General features: G+C 45.5%; 2 protein-coding genes across 3 annotated transcripts; one reads left to right on the top strand and one right to left on the bottom strand.

Annotated features, from left to right (window-relative positions):
* Positions 1 to 106: 106 nt before the first annotated feature.
* Positions 107 to 6,655, top strand: usp44 (ubiquitin specific peptidase 44). Of its 2 annotated transcripts, none has more exons than XM_077543421.1 (6): positions 107 to 516; positions 2,434 to 3,986; positions 4,174 to 4,375; positions 4,573 to 4,681; positions 4,784 to 4,998; positions 5,961 to 6,655. In XM_077543421.1, the coding sequence occupies exons 2-6, from the start codon at positions 2,526 to 2,528 to the stop codon at positions 6,083 to 6,085; spliced, it is 2,112 nt and encodes a 703-aa protein (XP_077399547.1). In that variant the 5' UTR covers positions 107 to 516; positions 2,434 to 2,525; the 3' UTR covers positions 6,086 to 6,655. The 2 variants fall into 2 exon arrangements, with proteins under 2 accessions (XP_077399547.1, XP_077399548.1); XM_077543422.1 differs by having other exon boundaries at positions 2,416 to 3,986.
* Positions 6,656 to 6,680: 25 nt separating this feature from the next.
* On the bottom strand, positions 6,681 to 10,693 carry metap2a (methionyl aminopeptidase 2a). The gene is made up of 11 exons (XM_077543427.1): positions 10,495 to 10,693; positions 9,680 to 9,769; positions 9,537 to 9,599; positions 9,350 to 9,452; positions 9,117 to 9,278; positions 8,843 to 9,024; positions 8,674 to 8,768; positions 8,493 to 8,589; positions 8,281 to 8,384; positions 8,092 to 8,207; positions 6,681 to 7,243 (listed from the first exon to the last, which is right to left on the bottom strand). The coding sequence occupies exons 1-11, from the start codon at positions 10,652 to 10,654 to the stop codon at positions 6,991 to 6,993; spliced, it is 1,425 nt and encodes a 474-aa protein (XP_077399553.1). The 5' UTR covers positions 10,655 to 10,693; the 3' UTR covers positions 6,681 to 6,990.
* Positions 10,694 to 11,283: the final 590 nt, after the last annotated feature.

Genomic DNA, 11,283 nt, shown 5'->3' with positions numbered 1-11,283 from the left:
TGACTTTTTTTCTTTTTTTTCCAATTGGCCTTCCGTAGATGGCATGCTTAAACATACACCTAATACTTAATTTTTTTGATTTGGTAATTATTTTATTACGGATAATGTATTTTTCCGTCTAGTGTTCAAACGGGTCACTGCAAGGTATTCGGCCCAAAAGTTAGCTGAACGATAAAAACGAGGAAAAATAATATTTTGTCGATCAGTGTTTGTTTTTATTTTGGACTCATTTATAATATTTTTTTTAACCAAGTAAAAAGAGCACGTATTTTTCTTGAGAGCGGACGAATACTTTCAACTTGCGGCAACAACTTGGTCGCTTTGTGGTTGTAAGTGTAATTCACAATAAATGACTGTAGCGTCAAAACAAAATGAATGACGTAAACTAATGTTAAAAAGGTGAGTTCTCGTGCACGCGCTTGCCCTCAACCACGCGACAGCTGCTGACAAGATGGCGACCCTCCTTGGAGTAATAAAAGCACATCATTGAGTGTCGTCAAGTAGAAGAGAAGCTCGGTATGTTTCTTGTTGCTTTTTTTGATTCCGACGTGTTCGCCTACTAACCCGGCTCCGATCCGAACGAGCCCCGGTGATGATGGCTTCTGAGCCGACATTTGCTGGCATTAAGCAGCAGCTACCCCAGCTAAAGATAGCCTAGCATGCTGGCTAGTCAGTCGTGACTGACATAATATGGCAAAACGTAGAAATCTCTCGTACTTCAACGTTCTCCTTGCGTGTGACATATTTTTTAAAATATGCAATCGTTTGCGTCACTTTTGCTGTCTCGGCGCTTGATTTGAGTGTTTGTTTACTGCAAGCTGCTTTTCTTTAGCTCTAGTTTTGTGCACTCTTCTTGTTGCTATTTTGTGTATGAGTGGCAGGCTGGATTTGCATTCGATTTAGGAGAAAATACCAGCTTGCATCGTAATAGGCGCTAAAATTGTTGACTGGAGCGCATCCCATTAGTTGCAATTGTTTTCAAACTTGTTGCCACTCGTCAGCCTGCGTCATTTCCCCAAACATTAGATGCATTTGTTGCGTGGTTATGACGATTCAGTCCTTCCACAGTCGGTTTACTTGTCCTCATTATGGCTGGGCAGTGGATATTTTGCCTTGACCGGCAACTTTCCTGCTTGCGTTATTTTGCCGTGAACACCTCTGATTGGTCAATTGCCGGTCCGAGTCATGCACCGTTGTGCGTGGTTCCGACCTCGCTTCATCCCTGTTGAAAGGTACTTGTTTGATGTACCTGATGTTTGATTGTTGAATAAAGTTTGTTTAAAAAAACAAACAAACTCGCTTCACCCCTTTCCGTTTCTTTTCACTAAGATTTTTGTTTTGGCACCGACCCATTACCAGCCTAACCCTTTAGGGCTGGGCAATGAATCGATTTTAAAAATCGAATAGTTAAAAATGAGCATGCACAAGTGGCAGAATGCTAACACGTGTTTACAATAGTTACTATAACTACTTGTGGTATTATAAGCAAGCTATGAGTGTTAAGTTTACGTTAAATTTGATTTAAAATCAGTACAGTATACAATTTTGTCTGGACATTTGGCACAGGATTTATTTTTGACTAAATGAATTCTTTAAATAAATGTTTTTTGGGTTCGTTACTTTGATAAAAATCGCAATCATCCAGAATGACTGCACACACAAAAATCTATTTTTTTTAATATATTTTTTTTGCTATATCGCCTAACCCTAACGCCCAGTTCACGTCCAATTCCCAGCAAAATAGTGCTAGCAGGTGAGTCGGCAGTTACGGCAAAATATTCACTTGGTTGCAACTTGCGTGAGAGCTGGAACACACCCTAGACTAGTCGCCAGTCATTTACAGATTCAAACCCAGAACTATGAACCAGCCGCTGGCAGAGTAGTTACTGATTAAACAGCCTCCCGCTAGTGTATAATGTCGCTGAGTCAAGTGAAACGTTGGAGTTGCGTCAGCTTGCATCTCGTAAAAGTTGTTTATCGGACGTTGGGCCGGAGTTGTTGCTGACAAGGAGAAAATTATTGGGGGTGTGGCTCTTGCTCCCTGCTTTTTCAATCTTTGTACTCTCTGTAACAATTTGACCAAAAATATCTTTACTATGGATGCACGATAATATCTATGGCAATTATCGACCAATTTGACGTCATGTAGATAAACCAGATAATAAAGAAATCCGCCGATAATAATAGAAATGCCACGTTGGTCCATCTGTTGTGGTTGTGGCTCAAGTTGTGCCCAACTCCCTCTCCTATGGTAGTGTCGTATATTTGTGCATCATGGCGACCTGGCAGTCGTGCATTTGCACGTTAGACTTATAGTAGGATTCGAAAGTATATTTTTATTAAAAAATGTCACAGCACAGCTGTAAAATAAGTTAAGTGAAAATAATTTGTTGGTCAATCTCTCTCCTAAAAAAGTATTCTAAACCTCGGCAGACATCAGCATGCCCTGGGAGGGCGTCTCTTCTCATCGCCACGGTGACATAAAGCCAGCGTGACACGGCCCCGGCAGGCGACAGCTTCGAACCATGGACCGCTGCAAGCACGTGGGGCGTCTGCGGCTGGCCCCGGATCATTCCATCCTCAACCCGCAGAAGTGGCACTGCGTGGACTGCAACACTAGCGAGTCCATTTGGGCCTGCCTGGGCTGCGCTCACGTGGCGTGCGGCCGCTACATCGAGGAGCACGCCCTGCAACACTTCAAGCAACAGCGCCACCCGCTGGCCATGGAGGTCAACGAGCTCTACGTCTTCTGCTACCTGTGCGACGACTACGTCCTGAACGACAACAACACGGGTGACCTCAAGCTGCTCCGCGGCACCCTTGCCGCCATCCAGAGCCAACGCTACGAGGTGACCACGCGCAGCGGGCGCACCCTCCGCTCGGCCGCCGACGCCCCCACGCCCTGCGGCGCCAGCGAGTTGCAGCTGCGTGACGAGGACCGCATGTTTACCGCTCTTTGGCACCGCCGCCGCGCGCTGATGGGCCGCGTCTTCCGCTTCTGGTTCGGGCTGACGGATTGCGGCCAGGCCAGGCAGGAGGAGGAGAGGCGGCGCGACGAGGAGGAGGAGCAGAAACAGGAGGCCAGGGAACGGAGGCGGGCGCTCAAGAGGCAACTGCAGGAGCAGCTGAAGAACGCCCCGCTGAGGAAGAGCCGCCGCTTACGTCGGAGGACTCAGAGAGCGTCGGACGCCGTGGCGGAAACGGCCAAAAAGACGTCGGCGCCACGCTCTCGATCTCCCGCCGCAAGGAAGAAAAGCGTCAAAAAGACGCAATCCAAAGCCAAATCCAAGCGTCGTTCTGCAGCTGCCGGCAAATGCAAAACCCCAGCCACGCCCCCTCGCCAAACCGCCGCCCGTCGAAAGCAGGCCACCAAAGAGGGCGGCTCTCCGTTGAAGCGGCGCCCCACCGTCACCCCCGGCGTGACGGGCCTGCGCAACCTGGGCAACACGTGCTACATGAACTCCATCCTGCAGGTGCTGAGCCACCTGCACGTCTTCAGGGAGTGCTTCCTGCGCCTGGACCTGGCGCAGGCGCTGGAGCTGCTGACGTCGGCCGTGCACGGCCAGCTGGCGGCCAAGCCCTCGCCCCGCTCGCCCCACAGGAAGCCGGCGGGGGCGGGGCTGAGCGGCGGCGCCTCGCGGGGCCGCAGCATGGAGCTGATCCAGCCCAAAGAACCCAGCTCCAAGCACATCTCGCTGTGCCACGAGCTGCACACGCTCTTCCAGGTCATGTGGTCGGGCAAGTGGGCGCTGGTGTCGCCGTTCGCCATGCTGCACTCGGTGTGGCAGCTCATCCCGGCGTTCCGCGGCTACGCGCAGCAGGACGCGCAGGAGTTCCTGTGCGAGCTGCTGGACAAGGTGCAGCGGGAACTGGAGAGCACGGGCGCGCACACGCCCAGCGCCGACGTGGCGCACACGCAGAAACGCCTCATCAAGCAGGTCCTCAGCGTGGTCAACACAATCTTTCATGGGCAGCTCCTCAGCCAGGTGACACACAAAATCACGTCAAACATTTCTTGACAATAATATGTTCTATGCAGTCCCTTTAGTCTAAATTAGGCGTGGGAATCTTTGTCTCACGTCTCGATTTTGATTTTTTGATTCAAGACGATTTTGATTTCTGCTTCAACTTATAGACGTGAACGTTGACCGGTTCCCATCTTTTACCCGGCAGGTGACGTGCGTGTCCTGCGAGCATCGCTCCAACACGGTGGAGCCCTTCTGGGACCTGTCGCTGGAGTTCCCCGAGCGCTACCACAGCAACAGCAGCCGCGAGTCGGCCGCGCAGGCCCCGTGCCACCTCACCGAAATGTTGGCCAAATTCACCGAGACCGAAGCGCTGGAGGGCAACATCTACGCCTGCGACCGCTGCAACTGTCAGTACACCAAAGTGGATCAGCAACTATTTCCTTTTATTTTTATCTCTTCTCAGTAAACCTCCAAATTCATGAAAATACATTTTTATTCCATAAAATTCATTGATAACGATGGATTTATTTGCTTTTTTTGTGTGGTTCTTGAGCAAGACACGATTAACTCAATATGCTCCTCTTCTTCAATGTGTTCAATTTAGCGACACGAAGACGGTCTTTATCCAAAGCGTTCCTGCTCACTGAAGCACAAAAACAGCTGATGATCCATAAGCTGCCTCAGGTGCTGCGGCTCCACCTCAAACGCTTCAGGTACGTCGCCAAATGTCAGACATTTCAGACTCCTCATCTGTTAAATAAGAGGGAGAAAAAAAACCCAAATAGCTTCTTTTAATAATTACAAAATATGCTCAGGTGGTCCGGTCGGAACCACCGGGAGAAAATCGGCGTCCATGTGAGGTTTGACCAGCTCCTCAACATGGAGCCGTACAGCTGCGGCGAGCCCTCCGCCGCGCCGGGCTCGCCCCGGGCCAAGCACTTCCTTTACGAGCTGTCTGCTGTGGTGATGCATCATGGGAAAGGCTTCGGTTCGGGCCACTACACCGCCTACTGCTACAACTCGGCGGGAGGTGAGTTTTTTTATTTAATTTTTTTATTTTAAACACAAGAACAAACAGGTTAGTGACTCCCATTACTTACCTCAACTCTATATTTATTAAGGGTGTGCCCAAAAAAATAAATCGATTCTCATTTAATATATATTCAGAATTAATTTTAAATGTCCCCAAATCGATTTTAGATAAATTATTTTATACTTGGCCTTGTGTGCTTTTATTGGCAGCGCTATTCATGTTGTACACGATTTGGCCACTTGGGGGCAGTGTAGTTCCGCGCGTTATGATACACTGATAAGTTGTAGCCACATTGGAGAGTAGAAGGAAAAAGTCACGATCCAGTTATGCCAATAAAAGTAGTATTTTTGCATCGTAGGTAGAGCATATGCCGGTGGGTAATGTTAAGATGCTTCTCTGTATACATTCCTGAAGCGTTTTGTATGAATAGCCGTTCTTTTGAGTGATAAAAGTGCCGCGAGTAGCGCGCTAATTGGTGTTAGCGAGTCAATGGCACTTTCCATTGTGCGTTAGCCTTGAGCTAGCTACGTTCATTCAACAAGCTTAACAAGTCACTTCTTTAATCGTCCACTCTGTTATGGTCAGTGAGAATGGAACAGGGTGAAATAGATACCAGCATTGGATTATTTTTGAGGGAGTATATAGCTAGCTCTATCTTGCAAACCAGACTGGAGTAGATCATGACGATTCTTTGCACATCTATAAATTGAAGCAGAAATCATTGTCAAAATCTATTCTGAATCAAATTGCAGACCCAAAAAACGGAATTGACTCGTGAGACAGTTGAATATTCCCACCATTAATATTTATAGAGCACTTTAAAACAAGCACCGCCGTTTTGTAAGATGGAACCTAGGGGCAGATACAATCAAAACAACATAAGCCCCAGATTTGAACCCCAATTGTTCCGTTGTCCGTTTCTACTGGCTCATGTGACGTGTGACTTTTTTTTTTTTTAGGTTTCTGGGTCCACTGCAATGACTCCAAGATGAGCGTGTGTTCCGTGGACGAGGTGTGCCGAGCGCAGGCCTACATCCTCTTCTACACGCAGAGAGTAACTCAGGACAAAGATCGGCCCCTGTAGGCCAGGACTTTTGTTGGAAAGGACTTTTTCGTATATGGCGGTAATGATGTAACTTCTTCAGTTGATCAGAGATGAAAGAGCCTGGCCTGGTACACAAACGTAAGTCCTGCTAAGTCAACCATTCTAGTTTGTTTGTATGCAGGCAGGCGTTGGCAGGACCTAAAAGCCCCACTTTTAGGTTATCTTGTTCCAACCCTGACAGTAAAGTGCCCTTTTTTTTATCTACGGAGATCTATTTTTATAGGCCAAACGTTTTAACCGAGGAATGTATTTCCCAATTCCTGATTCAACACCACCTGCAATTTTTTTATTATGTACACAGCACATGGGGATTGATTGTATTTAATGGAGCACACACTCCAGAGATTTTACCTCCATGTGGGAGGACGCTGTATATATATAGAGATAAAAAAAAAAAAGTTTCCTTGAAAGCACAGTTTATCATCAGCTTCTACTATTTGTGTGTAGTACTATGCAAATTGTTACCTCACTTTTTTTTTAGAGAAAATTACCTCAATAAAATGAGAATATTTTTCCACTTTTCTACTAAAACAACATGTGGTCAATGCTTGCACATGTAAAGACAAATCGGACATTAGATGAGAACATTATTTTATTTTTTTCCCTTAAAAAAAACTTCCAGGGGGTTGAAAATGGGAAGCGAGGCGTTCATTCTTTGCCGTTAGCAACAGAAGCCAAACGTACTGAATGCAGCCACCCGACATCGTAGCTGAACTTGATCCAAGTTTGACGTGCGTCAAAGCAGTTCACAGTTTTCCATCTTGGGCAAATAGGAAACTGAAACCTTCCTGCTTGTTTAACCGAGAGAAGAACGGATAGAAAAAGTGTCAGAAAGCAAGTCCGTGCCGTTTGTGGATGTTGTTGGTGCGTGCGTGCGCGGCCGCTCAGTAGTCGTCGCCGCGGCTCACCACCTCCTTGCAGGTGGGCCTGAGCAGGATGGTGTGCTCGAACTGCGCCGTGTAGCAGCCCTTGTTGTCGCACAGCGGCGGGTACGGGTCCACGATGCCCAAGTCGCACAGGTTCTTCAGGGCCATCAGGTACTTGCTCTCACCCAGGCGGTCCAGCCAGCGGCGGCAGAACGCCAGCGTGCCGAAGTTCTCGTTGATCACGTTCAGGAGGTGCTTGGCCCGCGGGAGCCTGCCAACGGAGGAAGGGCTAACTTTTTTTCTCCAAAAAAAGGTAAGAATTTTCCGTTTCAGTTAAAGATTTGGACTATGAAGATTTATATTAATACATATTCCACTGACTATTACTGCATCGTTTGATGTTGATTTATGAATAAGATGGAATAACTTTTCAGATATGTAAAATCAAGCCAAATGTATTCTTTTCAGAAATTTTTTGAAAAGTCAAATTATTTTTTGTTAGTCCATTACTCAATTTTCTTATTTTTGTTTGACTTTTTTTTTTTTAATAAATTGATAACTATATTATTAGTTGAATTTTTAAGGCGCTTTTCAAAATGTACTCAAATACGGTTATTTATTTATATTTACAAATACAATATTAATTTATTGACACAAATGTCTATAAAATTAAATATTTAAAATTGAATACAAACTCATTTCAATTAATAAATCAAGAAAAGTTCATCTTCATTCTCACTAAAATTCTATGGCATCAAATGTATTTTCGTTTCTAAAAGTCTACAAATTATACAATTATTTAAATAAATAAAAATATAAATTTTTATTCAAGATTTCTATTAATATGATTCAGAATCTTCATTAATACATTTATATTAATTCACTCTATTTTTTCACCAAATAAATGTTAGCAAAATTACATTATAAATACATAACCTATAACTCTATTTTCAAATATACTTCATAAAATACCAAAAATAAGGAGGGGTTAAAGTGATTATTATTAAGTCCACTTCATTTCCTCACTCTCACTTAAAAGTTCTAGTTATAAATGCATCTTATTCATTTCTAATGAATAGCTATTAATAAACATGAGATTTTTAAGAAAAAAAATCCAACCTGATGGGCACGTGGCCCACGTCAAAGTTCTTCATGTAGTGTGAGCACTCCATGTCGTCGTGGACGATACCTTTGCCCGTGCTGCCGAACGTTTCGATGGCATACACCTCTCCTTCCTGCCCACAAAATAAAAGCCTTCAGGAAACTTGAAAAGAAAAAAGAAAAGATAGTCCTGCTTTTGAAGCTCACCTCCATTTTGGTGGCTTCTCCTCCTTTGACGATGGGCACCGTCTTTCCAGCGTGTATCCTGTACTGACCGATGGAATGGCCGTTGAGGTTTCGGATGGGTTTGACTACGGAAACAAGCAGTTTATAAAAAAATAATAATAAAAAAAAAAACTTATGCGAGTGTGTGGAACCAGCCCCCCAAAAAAGTCCTCATGCCTGGACAAACGTGTTACCTTGGTACGTTTTGCCATCCAGCTCCACCTCGTAGGACTCCATCACTTCTTGAATGGCTTCCCCGACATCACACAAGCGTACGTCGATTCCAGCGTTCTGCGATGAAGGGAGAAACAAACCCGTCAAATGGGATTTTTGTGTGTTTATTAAAAAACCAAAGAATCTTTGTGCATGGCGTACTTTGATGCCGGTGTTGGTGGCATCTTTGACGGCTTCCAGCAACTTGTCATACTTTGGGTTGAAGGTGACGGTGAAAGCGCAGTCAATGATTCTCCCTGCAGACACCGACAAACATGAAGCGGCCGCGTCTTTGCGCAACAGTTTCGACGACGCAATCTGTTCCTCGTACCGTTGATGTGCGTGCCGAAGTCGATCTTGCACACGTCGTCGTACTGCAGGACGGTGGGGTCGCCGGCGTTGGGAGTGTAGTGGGCGGCGCAGTGGTTGAGCGAGCAGCCGGTGGGGAACGCCAGGCCGGCGTGCAGCTTGTTCTCCTTGACCAGCTTCCGGGAGCAATCCTCCAGACGCTCGCTGACGTGTGGCGGGGGGGGGGGAAACGGAAGCGCCAGTTGAAAGGATGCGATCTCAGAAGAGAGTGTGAAGGACAGCGGGTGCGGCCTCACCAGATTTCAATCATGGTCATCCCGGGTTTGAGGAAGCCTCTGACGTGCTGCCGGACCTGCCTGTGCGCTTCCGCCGCCTGTCTGAAGTCGTTCCATACTTCTTCGTTGGCTCTGTCTAACACTCTCCTCTCTTCGTTGCTGCTGCGCCACGCTGCGCTGCGCCTGCCGCCAAAAACGTTCGCTTTTAGACAAAAACATACCACAAAATTGTCCAAGTGTGTCCATGTCCTTACCCGTCCTGTGAGGGAGGATATTCACACTCCTGTCCGATGGGGAAGGTGCCACCGGGATACAGCTCGCAAATGGGAATAGATGGAGGGTCAGTCTGACCTTTGGCTGGGGAAAAAGAAAAACATCACAAAGCCTTGCGAATGAGTCACTTCCTGGTTTATTTTGAAGGTGCACCATGCAGGAACTTACATCCCTTCTTCTTCTTTTTCTTCTTCTTTTTCTTCCCTGCAGAGTTCTCACCATCATCTGCATCTGCAAAGGCGAGCGATTTGAGGTGACGGGTGGATTAAAACACATGCACAATGAAAAACTTGTTGTTTTTTAACACCCACCTTCCTCGCCATCCTCCTCCTTGTCTTTGTCCTCCATCACCTGCTTCTCCAGCTCCTTCGTCACCTCGGCAACATCGTCACCCTCAGGACCTGCAAAGAGACAAACTGGTATGAAAAATGCTTGTGTGTAGAAATAGAAACCCGCTTAGTCTGCAAAATTGAACAGAAAGTGGCTACGATTATTTGGATTGACAGTGATGTGCACAAATTAAAGCCTGATCCTTTGATTTGAATTATTTTGCTCCAATAAGGAAGTCACCCAAGTTTACATAATTGAACTCTCAACTACGAAACCGGAAAACTTAGTGGAGACTCGGGGAAATAAAAGTAGAAGAAAGTTGTCCGACCGGTGTATTAAACTTGTTTTTTTGCAAAATAAAGTTCAAATTTGGGTGGATTTCATTAGGTGTCACGGGTTGTCGAAAGATAGTTTACGGAGGTAGGCCTGACGTGAAATCCAAACGTGATCCCTACCCGCATGGCTAACAAGGAGAACCATCAAGTCCAACTCCCCAACTCGTTGTACTTCCGGATGAAATTTCACAATAAACCACATCGACATTAGATTGGTTTCCTAAATGATTAAATTATTGAACATATTAAAAATATTTACAGTGTATAAATGCGTAATAACTATTTCACTGCGCTTTATCGTTTGGAATTTCAACATTTAATTAAATTTTAAACAGTTAATGTTTTATATTGAAGCCAAATTCCGATTGATCCGGGTTTAGAAATTGTAAAAATGTCCGCCCTGTCGCAGCACCACCAACAGGTAGCATTTGCTAAGCTAAGCCTGCTCGCGGCAGTCTTACCGGCCGCAGTTGACTTGTTCTTCTTCTTCCTTTTCTTCTTCTTCTTCGCGGCCGCCTCTTCAACCTGGTCGGCGTTCTCGCGATCCGCGGCGTCGCCGTTCATCTGGGCTTCCTGGACCTTTTTTTGCTCTACTAGCGTCTCCGCGAGCACCGCCGCCATGATGATGACAGCTTGCTGCTGCTAAGGTAAGCGCGCAGCATTATGGGAACTTTGGTGAAGTTCTTGCGTCATCGTGATGCGTTCATGTAACTTCGATGACCTGGAATGTTGGCCAGTGACGCTGGCAGCCACTAGATGGCAAACACACACTGTGTTGGGAAGTACAGTAAAATTTACTGTATTATTATTCATTATTATTACTGAGTAAATGAATAGAATCGTGTCTGTTACGTTTTTGGTTAATCGTAATCTACGAATGAATCGTGTACGACGTCATTGTTTTTGTTGCCCTACAATTTTCCCTTTTTTTTTTATCGTAAAACTGATAACCAAATGCAGGGGCAGTTATATAATTGCGTGGTTCGGTAGGGTTCTTCAAACGCAAAACAAATCCGTGATTCCCAACCAGTTGGAGGGCCTCATGTGTTTGATCCAAAATTGGTCTGTAAATTAATATTTACTGTTTTTGTTTATCCATCTATGCCAGGGACATATAGTGAGAGGCAGAATTAACCTGTTGCCGTTCATACAACAAGTTTTTTGTTAAACAAAACAGGCCCAAATTTCCTACTGAATAAATTGAACAAGTTATATTTCAGTATAAAAGTACTGCATACTTTTTGTGCCGT

The sequence above is a fragment of the Vanacampus margaritifer genome, chromosome 15 (genome assembly GCF_051991255.1).
Source record: "Vanacampus margaritifer isolate UIUO_Vmar chromosome 15, RoL_Vmar_1.0, whole genome shotgun sequence".
NCBI lineage: Eukaryota > Metazoa > Chordata > Actinopteri > Syngnathiformes > Syngnathidae > Vanacampus > Vanacampus margaritifer.
This window is presented reverse-complemented; position numbering and strand designations above follow the sequence as displayed.